Raw genomic sequence first — 22,560 nt, forward strand, 5'->3', positions numbered from 1 at the left:
CACTAATAAAAAATAACCTAAGCATGTCTACCTCTGCTAAACTTCCCAATAAAGCAAGAAAGTGTTGAAAAATATTTAGCTTAAGAAACGAGGTTCATGAAATCAATAATTTGCTAGTAAAATATGACATTCATATTCTGACAATCTCTGAAACTCACTTCGATAATACCTTTGATGATACAGTGGTAGCAATACATGGTTATAAGATCTACAGAAAAGTCTAATCAAATGTTATTGGTCACATGCAGATGTTATTGGGGGTGTAGCAAAATGCTTGTGATAAGTTCAATTGCCATGGGTGGTACGAACAAAGAATCCAGTTCGGGAAAGTCATATTCTTGGTCGTAATGCTGGTGAGTTACTGCCACTCTAATATCAAAAAGTTATTTCCAGCTGTATGTAATAACACAAAAAAACTTGCTGGCTAATAATGTAAGAAATAACACACAAAAAAACAAAATACTGCAAAGTTAGAGAGGATCTCATGTTAAATACTGTTGAAGTAATATGGCTAAAGGTTCATCTGCCTCACCCAAAGCCCATTCTGGTGGGAAGCTGCTATAGACCACCATGTACTAACAGTCAGTATCTGGATAACATGTGTGAAATGCTTGATAATGTATGTGATATCCATAGAGAAGTATATCTTCTGGGTGATTTAAATATTGACTACCTTTCATCAGGCTGCCCACTCAAGAGAAAGTTTCAAACTGTAACTAGTGCCTGCAACCTGGTTCAGGTCATCAATCAACCTACCAGGTGTAGTTATACACAGCACAGTGTGTAATGGCAAGCAATCAGACGCTGCACTTGACACTTTAATGAAATTGCTTATCCCAGTTACTAATAAGCATGCACCCATTAAGAAATTGACTGTAAAAACAGTTAAATCCCTGTCGATTTATGAGGAATTGAAAAATGGTATGATGAGGCAAAAGGAATGGTGAATAAGTCTAGCTGCACATTCAATTGGCAAACGAACTGCAAATTGAGAAATAATCTGAATAAACTGAATCAAAAGAAGAAACTACACTATGAAACAAAGATAAATTACAAAGAATAATAGTAAAAAGCTTTGGAGCACCTAAAATGAAATTTTGGGCAAAAAGGCAAACACCACTACATCATTCACTGAATCAGATGGCTCATTCGTCACAAAACCCACTGATATTGCCAACTACTTTAATTATTTTTTCATTGGCAAGATTAGAAAACAGGCATGAAATGCCAGGAACAAACGCAGACACTATACATCCAAGTCTATCTGACCAAATTATGAAAGACAGGAATTGTACTTTTGAATTCCGTTAAGTGTGGAAGAGGTGAAGAAATGATTGTTGTCTATCAACAATGGCAAGCCACAAGGGTCTGACAATCTAGATGGAAAATTACTCATGATAATAGCAGACGATATTGGCACACCATATCTTCAATTTAAGCCTACTAGAAAGTGTGTATCCTCAGGCCTGGAGGGAAGCAAAAGTTATTTGCCTACCTAAGAATAGTAAAGCCCCCTTAACTGGCCCAAATAGCCGACCAATCGGCCTGTTACCATCCCTTAGTAAACGTTTCGAAAAATTAGTGTTTGACCAGATACAATGCTATTTTACAGTAAACAAATTTACAACAGACTTTCAGCACCCCTATAGGAAAAGGACATTCAACATGCTCAGCACTTACACAAATGACTGATGATTGGCTGAGAGAAATTGATGATACAAATATTTTTGGAGCTGTTTTGTCAGACCTCAGTGCAGCTTTTCACATTATCGATCATAGTCTGCTGCCTGAAAGACGTATGTGTTATATCTTTACACCCCCTGCTACATTGTGGATAAAGAGTGACCTGTCTAACAGAACACAGAGGGTGTTCTTTAATGGAAGGCTCTCCAACAAAATCCAGGGAGAATCAGGAATTCCTCAGGGCAGCTGTCTTTTTTCAATCTTTACTAACGACATGCCACTGGCTTTGAGGAAAACCAGTGAATCTATGTATACGGATGACTCAACACTATACACGTCAGCTACCACAGCGACTGAAATGACAGCAAACTTAACAAAGAGATGCAGTTAGTTTCAGAATTGTTGGCAAGGAATAAGTTTGTCCTAAATATTTAAAAAATAAAAGCATTGTATTTGGTACAAATCATGAACTAAACCCTAAACCTTAACTAAATATTGTAATAAATCATGTGGAAATTGAGCGAGTTGAGGACACTGAACTGCTTGGAGTAGCCCTGGATTGTAAACTGTCATGGTCAAAAAATATTGATACAACAGAAGCTAGGATGGGGAGAAGTCTGTCTATAGCGTTGCTTTCTTAACAACACTATCAACAAGGAAGGTCCTACAGGCTCCAGTTTTGTCGCACCTGGACTACTTTTCAGTCGTGTGGTCAGGTGGCACAAAGAGGGACTTAGGAAAATTGCAATTGGCTCAGAACAGGGCAGCACGGCTGGCCCTTGGATGTACACAGAGAGCAAACATGAATAATATGCATGTCAAACTCTCCTGGCTCAAAGTCGAGGAGAGATTGACTTCATCAATACTTGTATTTGTGAAAGGTATCGACATGTTGAATGTACCAAGCTACTGGCACACAGCTCGGACACCCATGCATACCCCACAAGACACCAGAGGTCTCTTCACAGTCCCCCAAGTCCAAGACAGACTATTGGAGGCACACAGTACTACATAGAACCATGACTACACAGAACTCTATTCCACATCAAGTAACTCATGCAAGCAGAATAATTAGATTTAAAAAACAGATAAAAATACACCTTATGGAACAGTGAGGACTGTGAAGCGATACAAACATAGACACATGAATACAAACACTCTATAACATACGCACTATACACGCACATACACATGTCTTTTATCGATATGTCGTAGTAGAGTAGGGGCACACAGTTAATATGTTGTGAAATCTGTATGCATTGTAATGTTTTAAAATGTATAACTGCCTTCATTTTTCTGGATCCCAGGAAGAGTAGCCTTGGCAGCAGCATCCATAGTAAATACAAATGCAAATGTATGTGTCTAATGCAGAGTAACCCATCCCTTTAGCAAACTACAACAATTCAGAAAAACAACACATTACTACACTACAACACACCCAGCTAAACCTGAGGAACATTGAGATTGTGAAATTAATTCTAGGTGTTACTTCCATTGCTATTATTATTGAGTTTGACTTCAACCCACATCATGAGTCATCGTCTGTCTGCAGTGTGTGTGTGTGTATATGCATGTGTGTATGCAAGCCCGAGCGTTCCTGTAAGTGTGAGTGTTTCTATGTATGTGTGTGAACCGGTGTGGGCACACGCGCCTGTGTGTGTTCTCGGTCACCCACCTGGAGGCTGTCGTCCTCCTTGACCAGCTCTTTCGGAGGGAACAAGTCCTTGGCCTGGATATACTCCAGACTGGGGGGTCCTTCTTCACCCTGGAGGACAGAGATGAACACAGGCTGGTCAGACATCTCAGTTCTTAACACACAACATACAAATAGTAACAGTAACATTACTTTATCAGATCAAAAAGAAGGCACAAAAACAGGGGCTTCAATCAATCATCAGCCACCCAGGAAAAGGTCAATAAAAGCCACTCCCTTTACAGGACCCTACACTGTCCTGTTTTTCTGAAATGGCAGACTACAGCTGCTATTAACATTGCCTGCAAAGAGCCGGCGTCAAATACCATACAATACACTCACTTCTTCTCTGAAAAAGGGAGTTCTCACAGGTCAGTTTGAAGTCGGAACTTTCAGTCAGGCAATAATTTATTATTATGAGTGACCTGTGTTTTTTGGGGGAAGGACATGACAGTGTCTCCTAGACAGCTGCTGTTTATGTCTGTGCCTCCTCCCCAGCCAGCGAGATGGCCTGTGCCCGTGGCAGACAGCACTGCAGCCACAGCAGTCAACCCAGCTGTAGCTCTACACAGCAGGAACAACATACAGTTGAAGTCGGAAGTTTACATACACCTTAGCCAAATACATTTAAACTCCGTTTTTCACAATTCCTGACATTTAATCCTAGTAAAAATTTCCTGTCTTAGGTCAGTTATGATCAACACTTCATTTTAAGAATGTGAAATGTCAGAATAATCGTAGAGAGAATTATTTATTTCAGCTTGTATTTCTTTCATCACAATCCCAGAGGGTCAGAAGTTTACATACACTCAATTAGTATTCGGTAGCATTGTCTTTAAATTGTTTAACTTAGGTCAAACATTTCAGATAGCCTTCCACAAGCTAACCACAATAAGATGAGTGAATTCTGGCCCATTCCTTCTGACAGAGCTGGTGTAACTGAGTCAGGCATGTAGGCCTCCTTGCTCGCACACGCTTTTTCAGTTCTGCCCACAAATGTTCTATAGGAATTGAGGTCACAGCTTTGTGATGGCCACTCCAATATCTTGACTTTGTTGTCCTTAAGCCATTTGGCCACAACGTTGGAAGTATGCTTTGGGTCATTGTCCATTTGGAAGACCCATTTGCGACCAAGCCTTAACTGATGTCTTGAGATGTTGCTTCAATATATCCACATAATTTTCTTTCCTCATGATGCCATATATTTTGTGAAGTGCACCAGTCCCTCCTGCAGCAAAGCACACCCACAACATGGTGCTGCCACCCCCATGCTTAACGATTGGGATGGTGTTCTTCAGCTTGCAAGCCTCCATCTTTTTCCTCCAAACATAACGATGGTCATTATGGCCAAACAGTTCTATTTTTTGTTTCATCAGACCAGAGGAAATTTCTCCAAAAAGTACAATCTTTGTCCCCATGTGCAGTTGCAAACCGTAGCCTGGTTTTTTTTATGGCGGTTTTGAAGCAGTGGCTTCTTCCTTGCTGAGCGGCCTTTCAGGTTATGTCGATATAGGACTCGTTTTACTGTGGATATAAATACTTTTGTACCCGTTTCCTCCAGGTTCTTTGCTGTTGTCCTGGGACTGATTTACACTTTTCGCACCAATGTGCATTGATCTCTAAGAGACAGAACACGTCTCCTTCCTGAGCGGTATGACGGCTGCATGGTCCCATTGTGTTTATACTTGCGTACTATTGTTTGTACAGGTGAACGTGGTACCTTCAGGTGTTTGGAAATTGCTCCCATGGATGTACCAGACTTGTAGAGGTCTTAGCTGATTTCTTTTGATTTTCCCATGATGTCAAGCAAAGAGGCACTGAGTTTGAAGGTAGGCCTTGGAATACATCCACAGGTACAACTCCAATTGACTCAAATTATGTCAATTAGCCTATCAGAAGCTTCGAAAGCCATGACATCGTTCTCTGTAATTTTCCAAGCTGTTTAAAGGCACAGTCAACTTAGTGTATGTAAACTTCTGACCCACTGGAATTGTGATACAGTGAATTACAAGTGAAATAATTTGTCTGTAAACAATTGTTGGAAAAAGTCCTTGTGTCATGCACAAAGTAGATGTCCTAACCGACTTGCCAAAACTATAGTTTGTTAACAAGAAATTTGTGGAGTGGTTAAAAAACGAGTTCTAATGACTCCAACCTAAGTGTATGTACACTCCTGATTTCAACTGTATGTGCTAATATTTCTAAAAATGTGTTTTCACTTTGTCATTATGGGGTATTGTGTGTAGATAACTGAGAAACACTTCAACAATTTGATTCAAAATGTGGAATAAGTTAAGGGGTGTGATTACTTTCTGAAGGCATTGTAGTCTATAGCACTGTATTGCTATTTGTCTAATGTACATTGCACAGTCTTTCTTGATGTATTCATTAAGTTGTTGTCATCTTGTGCCTGCTAGTAATAATTGTCCCTCAGAGATGAATAATATTTTTTTCTTTAATTATCATACACTACATGATCAAAGAGATGTGGACACCTGCTCGTAAAACCGATCATTCCAGAATCATTGGCATTAAGTGGTGCTTCAACAGCCTCCACTTTTCTGGGAAGGCTTTCCACTAGATGTTGGAACATCATTGTGGGGACTTGCTTCCATTCAGTCAGAACCGCATTAGTGAGGTTGGGCACTGATGTTGGGCGAATAGGCCTGGCTCTCAGTCGGTATTCCAATTCATCCCAGAGGTGTTAGATGGGGTTGAGTAGAGAGCTCTGTGCAGGCCAGTCAAGTTCTTCCCCACCGATCAACAAACCATTTCTGTATGGACTTCACTTTGTGCACCGGGGAAATGTCATGCCGAAACAGGAAAAGGCCTTCTCCAAACTGTTGCCATGAAGTGAAGCACAGAATCGTCTAGAATGTCATTGTATGCTGTAGCATTAAGATTTCCCTTCACTGGAACTAAGGGGCTAGACCGAACCATAAAAAACAGTCTACCAAACTTTAGAGCACTATGCATTCGGGCAGGAAGCGTTCTCCTGGCATCTGCCAAACCCAGATTTGTCTATTGGCCTGTTAGATGGGGAAGCGTGATTCATCACTCCAGAGAATGTGTTTCCACTGCTCCAATGGTGTTTACACCACTCCAGCTGACACTTGGCATTGCGCATGGTGATCTTGTGTGCGGCTGCTTAGCCATGGAAACCCATTTCATCAAGCTCCCAACAAACAGTTATTGTGCTGATGTTGCTTCCAGAGGCAGTTTGGAACTCGGTAGTGAGTGTTGCAACCGAGGACAGACTATTTTTACGCACTACGCGCTTCAGTGTTCCCGTTCTGTGAGCTTGTGTGGCTTACCACTTTGTGGCCGGGCCATTATTGCCCCTAGACGTTTCCACTTCACAATAACAGCACTTACAGTTGACCGGCGCAGCTGTAGCAGGGCAGAAATTTTAAGTGACTTGTTGGAAAGGTGGCATCCTATGACGGGGCCAGTTTAAAGTCACTGAGCTCTTCATTAAGGCCATTCTACTGCCAATGTTTGTTGGTGGAGATTGCATGGCTGTGTGCTAGATTTCATACACCTGTCAGCAACGTGTGTGGCTGAAAAAGGGTGTCCACATACCTTTGTATATATAGTGTACTTATTCACTACAGACTGTAGATAAGTTGCTTAGATGGCTTATTGGAGGTGGGACTGCGGCCCACAGATGGGACAGCATGGCAGATGGCTGGGATTGTGAGGGGACAGTGAGGAGACTGGGGGAGTCAAAGGGAAGAGACCGTGACCTTGAAAGCAGGGAAACAGCTAACGAGTCGTGACAATCTCAAAGCTTCGTAAAAGATGCAACCAGTTAGACAAGGGGTTTGGGGTTTCAACAATTATCACGTGATTAGCATATTTCAGATAATACCTTCAAATGAGCAGGAGTCAAAAGCCAATGTCTCTGACTACAGGTCTTATTGCACAAATGCACATTTCTAGGGAAATCTTTCCCTTTGAAAATGTCACTCTTAAAAAGACGAGGACAAAAACATAAGCGTACTCTACTGTGTGCAACCCTCTCTAGGGCAAGTCTTTTTCAATATTTGCTAACACAGCAATCTACATATATGCCCTAATTCAGCAATACCTCATCTTATTCTACAACTATAGGCTATATGCTACACCACAGTACCACTTGATTCTTGTACTGGGCCATTTATACAGAAATGATGAATTACATTTTTCAAGACCCTGATTGATACCAGAGGGAAGAAACAAACTATAACAAGCTTTTACACTTGTTAAACAAGAATTCTTTGAGGACCAACTAACAATTTCGATATAGATGATTAAATGCATGTCAACTGTTGAACTCCTTTGGGAAAACACAAGGCACATCCTAAATAACCTGAAGCATCACGCAATAATGCTCACTTTGCAATTGCCCAGTCTCCTTCCACTGAGGAGAAACCGGGGAAGCAGCAGGAGGATACAGATATAATCCCCTCTTCCCTCCTCCCTCCATCCCGGCTGTCTCCCCAGCAGCAGGTGCCCAGCTCCCTCCCTCCATCCATCCACTGCCTTGGCTCAGACACATGGGTCAAGATGAGAGGGCCCTCTGCGGAGTCTACAGCACCACAGACAGACCAGACACAGCAACATGAGGTCTTTACTCCATGTACTGCACGCTGGCATGAGCCTCGTATCAGACGAGAATCAAATGTCAGTACTGTCATGGGGCTACATCCCCTGGTACATGCCCACTAAGCCTACATCAGTATCAGACATGTGAAAAAAGTACAGGTTTTTAAACCTTTTTACATTTAGCTCGACATTAAATTCACTTCACCAATCAGTGCTGATAGAGCAGCTTGCCATGGGGCGGTTTAAGCGATTTAATTTGTATAGGAAAGTTGTTAAAATACAATTTTATTTTGCCGTAAACAATATGGTTTAATCATACTGAAAGACAAACACATTGTCCTGCCAGTCACAGTGTAGGGCGCAAGATGCAACTGAAATTTTTCAGGCTAGGAGAGAGCGAGAGAATTGAGGAAGCTTGCCTTGAAGCGCTGGCCATCTTGTTATGACATGCATTATCTGGATTAGGCCCACAGAATTATACTTACTGAGGAGCGGCTTCTATGGAGGAACTTTGAATGTCTTTGAAATTCTGAGTTCTTGCTAGCTAGCTAACAAGCATGTGCGTGCAGAGCAGCACTAAAATTAAAAAACATATTTTTGTAGTTAATAAATCCAATGCGAAACGTGATAACATAGCATCCTTAACTAACATTGAAAAAGTGAATCTATTATTTTAAACATCTCTCATTAACTTCTGAATTATGATTGTAAAGTCAGGCTACAGCTATGCTTCAGAGGGGAAGGGCAGGTAGCCTACACACACACCCACTGGCCGGCAGACACTGGAATACATTTGAGTGACAAAGTGAGGGCTTTGCATAGGTGCTTTATTGTCATTTTTGTGGGCCTGAAAAAAATGCCTGGAACATAAAGAAATGCTCTTAACCGATTCCCATGCTTCAATTCTGGTTCTGTTCCTCAAATCATTTTGTTTTTCATCTACCCTGTGCCATCAAACTGAACCTGTCCACTTCAAACAACTACAAGAAACAGAGGGGATGACAGGCACTCGGTGTCGACACCTGCCACATTGATTTGACATGTGGACATGTGAATGACCTTGTAAACAGAGGAGGAAAAAATAGGTTCTCCCTTGACTTTGGTTTGAGGATGGCATGGGAATGTGAGGTGCAGCATAGGAAGCGTGTGCATTAACATTTAAACTGGAGTGCTGACATATGTGTTCCCCACCCAATCCAAGTAACTCTGACAGATGTATCTGCCTTGGCAGTAGCCATAGGCCGAGGGTCAGCCCAGTTCCTCAAAAGAGTCTCAAAGAGTTACTGCAACGCTGATAACCTTGGCTCAGACATTCTCTAACAATAGCCAGAAAATTATAGCACGACTCGATTATCATTTCTTTGTAAATTGACTGCATCTCATTCTCTGAAATATTTCATTTTGCCTAAGGCATAAAGAGAGAGAAAGAGAGCACTCGGGCCTAGATGTTGGCATTTCCCTGGTGGTTTTTCTTACTGCCATCTGTGCCTTACAACAGCGAGGCAACACAACAAAGCCAGTCTGGCCACTACCTGAGCCAAGAAGTGTGGGGTGGATAGACTGAGGATGGAAGCGAAATGTGTGATTGGGATTTGGCTAGAAGGCAAAATGGTGGAGAGTGTGTTTTGGAGCAGGTTGAGTGCAGATGCAGCCATCAAGACTATCCCATCAACGGGACCTGAAGAACTGTAATATCCTGTGTTTCTCTGAGTCGTGGCTAAACAAGGACATGGATAATATACATCTAGCTGGTTTTTCTATGCATCGTCAAGGCCAAACGGCAGCTTTGGGTAAGGTTAAGGGGGAAGGTGTGTGTCTTTGTTAACGGCTGGTGCACAATCTCTAATGTTAAGGAAGTCTAGAGGTTTTGCTTGCCGAGTTAGAGTACCTCATGATAACCTGCAGACCATACTTTTTTACCAAGTAAGTATATCTAGATTTTTCGTATCGGTCTATTTACCGCCACAAACCTATGCTGACCGCACTCAACTAGTTGTATAGAGCCATAACCAAACAAGAAAATGCACATCAAGAGGTGCCACTCCCCCGAGGTAAGACTGAAATCGGTCTTAACTATTTTTTTTTTACCAGCATGTCAACTCTGCAAATAGAAGCAAAAAAACCTCTACATCACCTTTACTCCACACACAGAAATGCATACAAAGCGCTCCCTCGCCTCCCATTTTGTCAAATCTGACCATAACTCTACCCTCATAAATCCTGCTTACAAGCAGAATCTCAAAAAAGGAGTTTCAGAGATGCGCTCAATACGGTAGTGGTCCAATGAAGCGGACGCTAAGCTATAGGAATTTCGCTAGCATAGAATGGAAAATGTTCCGGGATTCATCCGATAACATTGAGGAATTTACTACTACTATCAGTCACCGGCTTCATTAATAAGTGCCTCGACAACGTCATCCCCACAGTGACCGTACCTACATATCACAACCAGAAGCTTTGGATTACATACAACATACACACTGCGTTTAAGGCTAGAGCTGCTGCTATCAAGGAGCAAAACAATAATCCGGACGATTATAAGAAATATTGCTACGGCTTCCGACAATCCATCAAATAGTCAAAATGTTAATACAGGACTAAGATAGAATCCTCCTACGGCGGCTCTGACAGTCATCGGCTGTGGAAGGGTTTGCAAACTATCACGGATTACAAAGGAAAACCCAGCCACGAGCTGCCCATGAAGCGAGCTTACCAGACAAGCTAAATTCCTCCTATGCTCGCTTCGAGGCAAGCAACACTGAGCCATGCATGAGAGCACCAGCTGTTCAGGATGGCTGTGTGATCTCGCTCTCTGTAGCCGATGTGAGTAAGACATTTAAACAGGTTAACATTCACAAGCCCATGGATTACCAGGATGTGTACTCAGAGCATGCGCTGGCAAGTGACATTTTCAATCTCTCCCTGACTCAGTCTGTAATACCTATATATTTCAAGCAGTCCCTGTGCCCAAGATCAACAAAGGTAACCTGGCTAAATGACTATCGCCCCATAGCACTCACATCTGTAGCTATGAAATTATTTGAAAGGCTGTGAGCCATCACCCTAGACACCCTAGACCCACTCCAATTCGCATACCACACAACAGAGCCACAAATGATGCAATATCTATTGCACTCTACACTGCCCTCTCCCACCTGGACAAGACTAACACTTATGTGAGAATGCTGGTCATTCACTATAGTTCAGCTGTCAACACCATAGTGCCCTCCAAGTTTATCACTAAGCTCAGGACCCTGGGACTGAACACCTCCCTCTACAACTGGATCCTGGACTTCCTGACAGGCCGCCCCCAGGTGACGAGGGTAAGCAACAACACATCCGCCATGCTTACCTTCAACACGGGGCCCCTCAGGTGTGTGTGCTTAGTCTCCTCCTGTACTCCCTGTTCACCCACAACTGCATCGCTGCACATGACTTCAACATTAGCATTAAATTTGCTGACGATACGATAGTGGTTGGCCTGATCACCGACGACGATGACTATAGGGAGGAGGTTAGTGACCTGGCAGTGTGGTGCCTCTCCCTCAACGTCAGCAAGAGAAAGGAGCTGATTGTGGACTACAGGAAATAGAGGGCCGAGCATGACCCCATCCACATCGATAGGGCTGTAGTTGAGCAGGTCGAAAGCTGCAAGTTCCTCAGTTTCCACATCACTAAGGAATTATCATTATCCACACATACCAACACAGTCATGAAGAAGGCACGACAACACCTATTCCCTCTCAGACGGCTGAAAAGATTTGGCATAGGCCCTCAGATCCTCAAAAAGTTATATAACTGCACCATTGAGATCATCTTGACTGGCTGCATCACCGCTTGGTATGGCAACTACTTGGCATCTGACCGCAAGGTGCTACAGAGGGTAGTGTGTAGCTACCCCCACTATCTGCATAGATGCTTTTTGCACTAACTCTTGACTCATCACTTACACTGTGGCTAGGGCTGTGGCGGTCACGAAATTTCATCAGCTGGTGATTATCAGGGCCTCCCGAGTGGTGCACCGTTCTAATGCACTGCATCGCAGTGCTAGCTGTGTTACTACAGATCCTGGTTCGATCCCAGGCTGTGTCACAGCCGGCCGCAACCAGGTGGTCCATGAGGCTGCACACAATTGGCCCAGCGATGTCAGGGTTAGGGGAGGGTTTGGCCGGCCGGGATGTCCTTGTCCCATTGTGCTCTAGAGACTCCTGTGGCAGGCCAGGTGCATGCATACTGACAGGGTCATCAGGTGTATGGTGTTTCCTACCGACACATTGATGTGGCTGGCTTCCGGGTTAAGCGAGCATTGTGTCAAGAACCAGTGCGGCTTGGCGGCTTGTCTTTCGGAGGATGCACGGCTCTCCACCTTCTCCTCTCCAATGTCCGTACAGGAGTTGCAGCGATGGGACAACACTGTATCTACCAATTGGATACCACAAAATTGGGGAGAGAGAAAAAAGGGCAAAAAAAAATAATAATAAAACTGTCGGCGTTACGGTTATTGACTGTTAATTAGCATAAACACATTTAGCATCTCCTGGCTTCCACACATAGCCTACAAGCCACTGTTCCAGCCCTTTGGAACATCTACATTTCAAAAAGTTGAATAAATCCATGTAATAGAGCCTACACGTTCACAATAAAACCATGATTTATTTTAGACAGGTCTAAAGAAACACTGTTTGTCTATTGTTGTGACTTAGATGAAGAACAGATCAAATGTTATGACTAATTTATGCAGAAATCCAGGTCATTCCAAAGGGTTCACATACCTTTTCTTGCCACTGTACATGCATGTGTGGTTTTTATTCATACTTATTTTTGTTGTTGTCTATTTTGTATTATTATTTATATTATTATTCACTGCATTGTTGGGAACGAGCTCTCAATGTAAACATTTCACTGTACTGTTTTACACCGGTTGTATCCTATGCATGTGGCGAATAACCTTTAAACTTTAAACTATTTGGGAGTCTGGACCGGCGAGGTATCATGTTACAAAATGTGTGCGTTGCAAAAATAATATCTGGCTCCACCCAAAGCACATGTAGATCTACGCAAGTGAAGCTTATAGACACCTTTAGAATAGAACAGTACTTCACTGTTGTTCTCACACTTTCAGAAGTCTTTCTTACACATTCAGTTGTCTGTCTTACGCTTCTAACAGTTTACCAAATCAAGGATGATGTAGCGTGTGAGGCTAATGTGATTAGCTGATGTTGTGTTAAACACATTTTCTATTTGAGATTCTTCAAACGAGCCACCCTTTGCCTTGATGACAGCTTTGCACACTCCTGGCATTTTCTCAACCAGCTTCATCTGGAATGCTTTTCCAACAGTCTTGAAGGAGTTCCCCGCATACACCACAGTTCAAAAGTTTGGTGTCACTTAGAAATTTCCTTGTTTTTAAAAGAAAGCACATTTTTTTGTCCATTAAAATAACATCAAATCAGAAATACAGTGTAGACATTGTTAATGTTGCAAAGTCTCCTCTGAACAGTTGATATTGAGATGTGTCTGTTACTTAAAAACTGTGAAGCATTTATTTGGGCTGCAATCTGAGGTGCAGTTAACTCTAACTTAATGAACTTGTCCACAGCAGCAGAGGTAACTCTGGGTCTTCTTTTCCTGTGGCAGTCCTCATGAGAGCCAGTTTCATCATAGTGCTTGATGTTTTTTTGTGACTACTTTCAAAGTTCTTGATATTTTCCGTATTGACTGAACTTCTTGTCTTAAAGTAATGATGGACTGTCATTTCTCTTTGCTTATTTGAGCTGTTCTTGCCATAATATGGACTTGGTCTTTTACCAAATAGAGCTATCTTTTGTGTACCATCCCTACCTTGTCACCACACATCTGATTGGATCAAACGTATTAAAAAGGAAAGAAATTCCACAAATGAACTTTAAACAAGGCACACCTGTTAATTGAAATGCATTCCAGGTGACTACTTCATGAAGCTGGTTGATAGAATGCCAAGAGTGTGCAAAGCTGTCATCAAGGCAAAGGGTAGTTACTTCAAGGATCTGAAATATAAAATATATTTTGATTTGTTAAACACTTTTTTGGTTATTACATGATTCCATGTGTCATTTCATAGTTTTGATGTCTTCACTATTATTATACAATGTAAAAAATAGTAAAACATTTTTTACTGGTACTGCACATACATACACTGCATTCAGAAAGTATTCAGACCCCTTAACATTTTGCACATTTTGTTATGTTACAGCCTTATTCTAAAATTGATTAAATCATTTCCCCCCCCCTCAATCTACACACAATATCCCACAATGAATAAGCAAAAACGTTTTTTTTTACATTATTGAACATTTATTTAAAAAATTTAACTGAAATATCACACTTACATAAGTATTCGGACCCTTTAATCAGTACTTTGCTGAAGCACCTTTGACAGTTTTTACAGCCTTGAGTCTTGGGTATGACGCTACAAGCTTGGCAGACCTGTATTTGTGGAGTTTCTCCCATTTATCTCTGATGATCCTCTCAAGCTCTATCAAGTTAGTTGCTGCCAACTATTTTCAGGTCTCCAGAGATATTTGATCGGGTTCAAGTCCAGGCTCTGGCTGGGCCACTCACGGACATTCAGAGACTTGTCCCGAAGCAACTCCAACATTGTCTTGGTTGTGTGCTTAAAACCTTTTGTGACTAGGGGGCAGTATTTTCATTTTTGGAAAAATAATGTTCCCATTGTAAACGAGATATTTTGTCAGGACAAGATGCTAGAATATGCATATAATTGACAGCTTATGATAGAAAACACTCTAAAGTTTCCAAAACTGTAAAAATATTGTCTGTGAGTATAACAGAACTGATATTGCAGGCGAAAGCCTGAGAAAAATGCAATCCGGAAGTGACTCATCTTTTGAAAGCTCTGCGTTCCAATGCGTCCCTATTGAGCAGTGAATGGGCTATCAACCAGATTACTTTTACTCCGTATTCCCCAAGGTGTCTACAGCATTGTGACGTAGTTTTACGCATTTATGTTGAAGAATACCCGTAAGCGGCTACATTGCGCAAGTGGTCACCTGATGGCTCTCAGAGTGATTCTCGCGTAAAATACAAAGGTAGCCATTATTCCAGTCGGTCCTACTGAAAAAACAATTGTCCCAGTGGATATATTATTGAATAGATATTTGAAAAACACCTTGAGGATTGATTATAAACAATGTTTGCCATGTTTCTGTCGATATTATGGAGGTAATTTGGAATATTTTTCAGAGTTTTCGTGACTGCAATTTCCGGTCGATTCCTCAGCCAAACGTGGAGAACAAACGGAGCTATTTCGCCTACAAAAATAATATTTTTGGAAAAAAGGAACATTGGCTATCTAACTGGGAGTCTCGTGAGTGAAAACATCCGTAGCTCATCAAAGGTAAACAATTTAATTTGATTGCTTTTCTGATTTCCGTGACCAAGTTACCTGCTGCTAGCTGGACAAAATGCTATGCTAGGCTATCGATAAACTTACACAAATGCTTGTCTAGCTTTGGCTGTAAAGCATATTTTGAAAATCTGAGTTGCTAAGTTGTGTCTCAATATATTTCACTTGTGATTTTCATGAATAGGAATATTTTCTAGGAATATTTATGTCCGTTGTGTTATGCTAATTAGTGTCAGTCGATGATTACGCTCCCGGACCCGGGATGGGGAGTCACTAGTTAAGGTCGTTGTCCTGTTGGAAGGTGAACCTTCGCCCCAGTCTGAGGTCCTTAGCGGTCTGGGGCAGGTTTTAATTAAGGATCTCTCAGTACATACAGTTGAATTTGGAAGTTTACATATACTTAGGTAGGAGTCATTAAAACTTGTTTATCAACCACTCCACAAATTTCTTGTTAACAAACTATAGTTTTGGTATGTCGCATAGGACATCTACTTTGTGCATGACACAATTAATTTTCCCAGCAATTGTTTACAGAGAGATTATTTCACTTATAATTCACTGTATCACAATTCCAGTGGGTCAGAAGTTTACATACACTAAGTTGACTTTGCCTTTATACAGCTTGGAAAATACCAGAAAATGATATCATGGCTTTAGAAGCTTCTGATAGGCTTACTGACATAATTTGAGTCAGTTGGAGGTGTACCTGTGGATGTATTTCTAGGCCTACCTTCAAGCTCAGTGCCTCTTTGCTTGACATCATGGGAAAATCAAAAGAAATCATATAAGACCTCAGAAATGTTTTTGTAGACCTCCATAAGTCTGGTTCATCCTTGGGAGCACTTTCCAAATGACTGAAGGGACCACTTTCATCTGTACAAACAGTAGTAAGCAAGTATAAACACATTGGGACAACGCAGCCGTCATACCGCTCAGGAAGGAGACATGTTCTGTCTCCTAGAGATGAACGTACTTTGAGGCGAAAAGTTCAAATCAATCCCAGAGCAACAGCAAAGGACCTTGTGAAGATGCTGGAGGAAACAGGTACAAAAGTATCTGTAGCCACAGTAAAACAAGTCCTATATCGACATAACCTAAAAGGCCGCTCGGCAAGGAAGAAGCCACTGCTCCAAAATCACCATAAAAAAAGCCAGACTATGGTTTGCAACTGCACATGGGGACAAAGATCGTACTTTTTGGAGAAATGTCCTCTGGTCTGATGAAACAAAAATATAACTGTTTGACCATAATGACCATTGTTATGTTTGGAGGAAAAAGGGGGAAGCTTGCAAGCCGAAGAACACCATCCCAATCGTGAAGCACGGGGGTGGCAGCGTCATGTTGTGGGGTTGCTTTACTGCAGGAGGGACTGGTGCACGTCACAAAATAGATGGCATCATGACGTAGGAAAATTATGTGGATATATTGAAGCAACATCTCAAGACATCAGTTAAAGTTTGGTCACAAATGGGTCTTCCAAATGGACAATGACCCCAAGCATACTTCCAAAGTTGTGGCAAAATGGCTTAAAGACAACAAAGTCAAGGTATTGGAGTGGCAATCACAAAGGCCTGACCTCAATCCTATAGAGAATGTGTGGGCAGAACTGAAAATGCATGTGCGAGCAAGTAGGCCTTACAAACCTGACTCAGTTACACCAGCACTGCCTAGAGGAATGGGCCAAAATTCACCCAACTTATTGTGGGAAGCTTGTGGAAGGCTACCTGAAATATTTGTTCCAAGTTAAACAATTTAAAGGCAATGCTACCACATGCTAATTGAGTGTATATAAATGTTTGACCCACTGGGAATGTGATGATAGAAATAAAAGCTGAAATACATCATTCTCTGTACTATTATTCTGACATTTCACATTCTTAAAATAAAGTGGTGATACTAACTGACCTAAAACAGGGCATTTTTACTTGGATTAAATGTCAGGAATTGTGAAAAACTGAGTTTAAAATGTATTTGGCTAAGGTGTATGTAAACTTCCGACTGAGTATACTAAACATTAGGAATACATTCCTAATATTGACTTGCGCACCCCCCCCCGTTCATCTACACTGATTGAAGTGGATTTAACAAGTGAAATCAATAAGGGATCAAATCTTTCACCTGGATTCACCTAGTCAGTCTATGTCATGGAAAGAGCAGGTGTAACTAATGGTTTCCACACTCAGCGTATATATATACAGTATATACACTCACCAGACAGTTTATTAGGTACACCACCCCTTTCACAAAAATGGTTCGCTCCTACAGACAGTGAGTCATGTGGCTGTGGCTTGCTTTATTAAGCAGGCATCGAAGCTTTCAGTTACTGGTCGATTGAACGTTAGAATGGGAAAAACAAGTGACCTAAGCGACATTGAGCATTGGTGCTCGGCACACCGGATCCAGTATCTCAAAAAACATCCACTCTTCTTACCCGAGAATGGTGCGACAAACAGAAAACTTCCAGTCAGCAGCAGTCCAACAGCTTGTTGATGAGAGGTCGATGGTGAATGGCAAGATTTGTGCAAGCTAACAGGCGGGTCAAAAACAGACAAATAACAGCACAGTACAATACAGTGGTGTGCAGAACAGAATCTCGGAACACAAACTCGTCAATCCTTGTCACGGATGGGCTATTGCAGCAGATAACCACACCGGGTTCCACTCCTATCAGCTAAAAGCAAGAAGAAGCGGCTTCAATGGGCACGAGATCAACAATGGACAATTACGGATTGGAAAAACATTGCCTGGAACATGACAGCAAGTTCAGTTTACTCCAGTGGCATGCACAGTCCCAGACCTCAACCCAATAGAGCATCTTTGGGACAATATGGAATGGGCTGTTTGCAGAATGAATGTACCGCCGTCCAATCTGCAGCAACTACGTGATATCATCATGTGAGCATGGACCAACATTACTGTGGAACGATTCTGACACATTGTAGAATTCCCCAAAGCATTCAGGCTGTTCTGGAGGCAAAGAGCGCTCCGACCCCGGTACCTAATAAACTGGCCAGTTTGTGTATATGTAAATTTTGAAGACGCTTTTATCCAAAGCGGCTTGCAGTCATGCATGCATACATTTTACATGTGGGTGGCCCCGGGAATCAAACATACTTTCACCATGCTCTACAAACTGAGCTACAGTGGAAAAGTTTAAAAAGTTGACAAAACAAAAAATAGGATGAAAAACAAACAAATAACAGACAAAGTCCTAAGCAATTAGAGCAGGCAGGGATGATTTCCCCTTCCATTTTGAGCCCGAGGCAATTAGACACCAAGAGCATGCCGGTGCTGAAGTGCAGGATGCTCCATCTCTTCCTTGTTTACATCACACAGGCGGCTATTTGAGACTGTGTTAAATTGAAGTTTTAAGGTGCCTGCTAACGTAGCTAGTGGCTAACGTTAGCTAGCTCAAGCTAGCTAGCAACTCAGTAGACCCACACTGTGTTCTTACTTTGGTGAGTAAAAACTCCTGCTTCCTACCCTTTAATTAATACTACAGTAAACCCATCACAGTGCATAACATAATTTGAGTCCAGTCCAGACACTGCCACTGAGTCCGAGATGGTACCTTTTCCCCTGTTGTGCACTAATTTTGACCAGGGCTATCAGGGAATAAGGTGCCATTTTAGATGCAGACATGGGTTTTAATTTGTCGCTTGGTGTTTTGAAGCTCAACGGCTTAACGGAGGAGCCACACTTTCCAAATTAAGAATGCAGAGAGCCAGGAGAGGCAGAGCTTCAAAATACTGTTCCTGGCTGGCCCAGACCCAGACAGAAGCCCTGGTTAAAAGGCGTTAAATAGGACTGTGAGGACTAGGAGCAGAGACAAAGGAAAGAAAGAGAGCAACAAGCAATATGAGAGAGAGAGCCCTGAGAGGCTGGCAGACAGAGGGTGGATAGTCTGGGCACAGGAAGGTCAGAGGCACAGATTATTCAGAGCAGATTGTGGTACAAGCAACTGCGCTCTTTTTCAATCATCTTGTCCTCTGCATCTCCTCTCCTTCATTCCCCTGCACTGATCTGAAAGAACAGACCAGGTCAAAGCCAGCCAAATGATGAGCTTCCATCATATTTTCACCTGTCAAGTCTTCCATTAATACAGTGCAGATGAAGCGACCTGCAGACACCCAGCTGAACTCCCGATGACCTCAAACAGGTCATAGCAGAGCTTCAGAATAGCAAAAAGAGAAGGGAAAAAACACTTGGCTGCTTGACGCAGGAGGTAAACAAAAGTCTGCCAATGTATTTCTTATTCGTCTCTCTCCCGCCCCATCCATTTGATGGTAGTCCACTTCCAGATAAAATAAGACAGACAGACAGAGAGGACAGAAAGAAAGGACAGAGAGCGAGAGAGTGCGAGGCAGGCAGAGAGAGAGAGTGGGGCAGGGAGAGAGAAACGTTCTACTCTGTCCCTGCAGGCGAAGCCAGGAAGATAGAGAACAGCGCGTGCTGTGCTGCGGCGACAGACAAGCCAACAACGCATTTTTGCTTCGTCACTGCTGTTCTGAAAGCCTGCCTGCACCCCCTTCCCCCCTCTGACAAGCACAGAGTCAGAAAACCCGACCTGGAGAACACGCTGCAGCTTAACGTCTCAGTTCTCTTTTACCATCCACCTCTCTTTCCCTCTTTCCCATCCTCCCCAGTCCCAACACATCATATCTGGGCTTATTATAACAATGACTTATTTTATCACCTTATCTTCCTCAACTGTGATACTGTACATCTGTTCTTCTGAGGGGATCCTCAGAAGAACAGTTCGGCTTAAGGTCACTAGTAGTGAATGGGGTTGTCACAGCTGGTCTTTTTAATTAACTAAAAACAATGGCGTTCTAATCCTTTTGTAAAAAGCTCCGCGAGTCGAGTGACAGACTCCCTTTCCAGGGAATACTGTACTGTAAGTATAGATAGAAAAATAATGTGATGGACTGCTGAAGGAGGAAAAGAGAGGGAATATGAAGAATAGAAAAAAGATGGGTGACTGGAGGTATTCAGACACAGAAAGACAAAGGAAAGGCGGCATATGAACATTTACCTCAATCATGAATAAGTCTGACTGAGTCTGGTTGCTATGGAAATGAAAATCACCCTTTTCCCGAGATAAATCCCATTCCTAGTTTCTCACCCATTCTTCCTCATTACTCATTGTGAGACCGATGCTGTTCACCTGATCTGACTAGGGCTTTGTGCCTGGACTATAATTCTCTGGATAATTTACAGAACCCCTGTATTAGTACTGTGAGTGTTCTGTACTGCATTTTATAAAAAGAGAGACACTGTATCTATCTCTATGAGATGGACATCCTCTGGGTTTTGAAGGCCCATCCAGCCTGTTCCAGTGCAACAGAAGAGCTCTGCTCACAAGCACCGAGGAGAAACATCCACCGTGCACATGGCCTTCAATGTCCACCACTTCACCCAATACTAACTAAAGCACTAGGTCTAGTCACAGGCACATCGCCAACTGGAATGCAAGGGTTAGGGGGGGGGGGGACTGCAGGAGGGACTGGTGCACTTCACAAAATAGATGGCATCATGACGGAGGAAATTGTGTGAATATATTGAAGCAACATCTCAAGACATCAGTCAGGAAGTGAAAGCTTGGTTGCAAATGCGTCTTCCAAATGGACAATGACCCCAAGCATATTTCCAAAGTTGTGGCAAAATGGCTTAAGGACAACAAAGTCAAGGTATTGGAGTGGCGTTCACAAAGCCCTGACCACAATCCTATAGAACATTTGTGGGCAGAACTGAAAAAGCATGTGAAATGCAAGAAGGCCTGCAAACCTGACAAGAGGAATGGGCCAAAATTCACCCAACTTATTGTGGTTAGCTTGTGGAAGGATACCCAAAATGTTTGACCCAAGTTAAACAATTTAAAGGCAATGCTACCAAATAATAATTGAGTGTATGTAAATTTCTGACCCACTGGGAATGTGATGAAAGAAATACAAGCTGAAATAAATCATTCTCCCAACCATTTTTCTGACATTTCACATTCTTAAAATAAAATGGTGATCCTATCTGACCTAAGACAGAGAATTTTTACGAGGATTAAATGTCAGGAATTGTGAAACTGAGTTTAAATGTATTTGGCTAAGGTGTATGTAAACTTCTGACTTAAACTGTATGTGTAAAAAAAGCTCATGTTTAAGTTCCTTGCTCAGAACATATGAAAGCTGGAGATTCAATTTTCCCAGTTCTTCAATATTCCCAGTTACGAAGTTTTAGGTTGTAGTTATTATAGGAATTATGACGCGTTAACTATTTCTCTCTATACCATTTTGTATTTCATATACCTTTGACTATTGGATGTTATAATGGGCACTTTAGTATTGGCAGCCTAATCTCAGGAGTTCATAGGCTTGAAGTCATAAACAGCGTTGTGATTCAAGCATTGCTAAGAGCTGCTGGCAAACGCAGTAAAGTTTGAATGAATGCTTACGAGCCTGCTGCTGCCTACCACTGCTTTATCAAATTTCAAATCATAGACTTAATTATAATATAATAAACACAGAAATACGAACCTTAGGTCATTAATATGGTCAAATCCGGAACCTATCATTTCGAAAACAAAATGTTTATTCTTTCAGTGAAACACGGAACCGTTCCGTATTTTATCGAACGGGTGGCAACCCTAAGTCTAAATATTGCGTTTACATTGCACAACCTTCAATGTTATGTCATAATTATGTAAATTCTGGCAAATTAGTTCGCAACGAGCCAGGCAGCCCAAACTGTTGCATATACCCTGACTCTGCGTGCAATGAACACAAGAGGTAAAGGGGAACTCTAGGTAAAGCTCCGCCTTATCTCAGTACACTGGTCATGTGCTCCAGCAGGTGTATCTCACTGATCATCCCTAAAGCCAACACCTCATTTGGCTGCCTTTCCTTCCAGTTCTCTGCTGCCTGTGACTGGAACGAATTGCAAACATTTGCTATCTGAGCAGCTAACCGATCGCTGCAGCTGTACATAGTCCATCTGTAAATAGCCCACCCAATTTACCTACCTCATCCCCATACTGTTTTTATTTATTTACTTTTCTGCTCTTTTGCACACCAGTATCTCTTCTTGCACATGATCATCTGATCATTTATCACTCCAGTGTTAATCTGCTAAATTGTAATTATTCGCTCCTCTGGCCTATTTATTGCCTACCTCCTCATGCCTTTTGCACACAATGTATATA

General features: G+C 42.1%; 1 protein-coding gene across 5 annotated transcripts in view; it reads right to left on the reverse strand.

The window, feature by feature from the left end:
- Window positions 1-22,560, reverse strand: part of mtmr4 (myotubularin related protein 4) — a 140,137-nt gene that overhangs the window by 60,205 nt on the left and 57,372 nt on the right. For 4 of the 5 annotated variants that reach the window (XM_046306276.1, XM_046306275.1, XM_046306274.1 and 1 more), the window contains one exon: window positions 3,359-3,448. In XM_046306276.1, coding sequence (XP_046162232.1) covers window positions 3,359-3,448 — 90 coding nt within the window. Of the gene's footprint in view, window positions 1-3,358; window positions 3,449-13,883; window positions 13,939-22,560 lie in introns of those variants that run through there. The other variant, XM_046306279.1, reaches the window with a different exon arrangement.

The sequence above is a fragment of the Oncorhynchus gorbuscha genome, linkage group LG16 (assembly GCF_021184085.1).
Source record: "Oncorhynchus gorbuscha isolate QuinsamMale2020 ecotype Even-year linkage group LG16, OgorEven_v1.0, whole genome shotgun sequence".
Classification (NCBI taxonomy): Eukaryota; Metazoa; Chordata; class Actinopteri; order Salmoniformes; family Salmonidae; genus Oncorhynchus; species Oncorhynchus gorbuscha.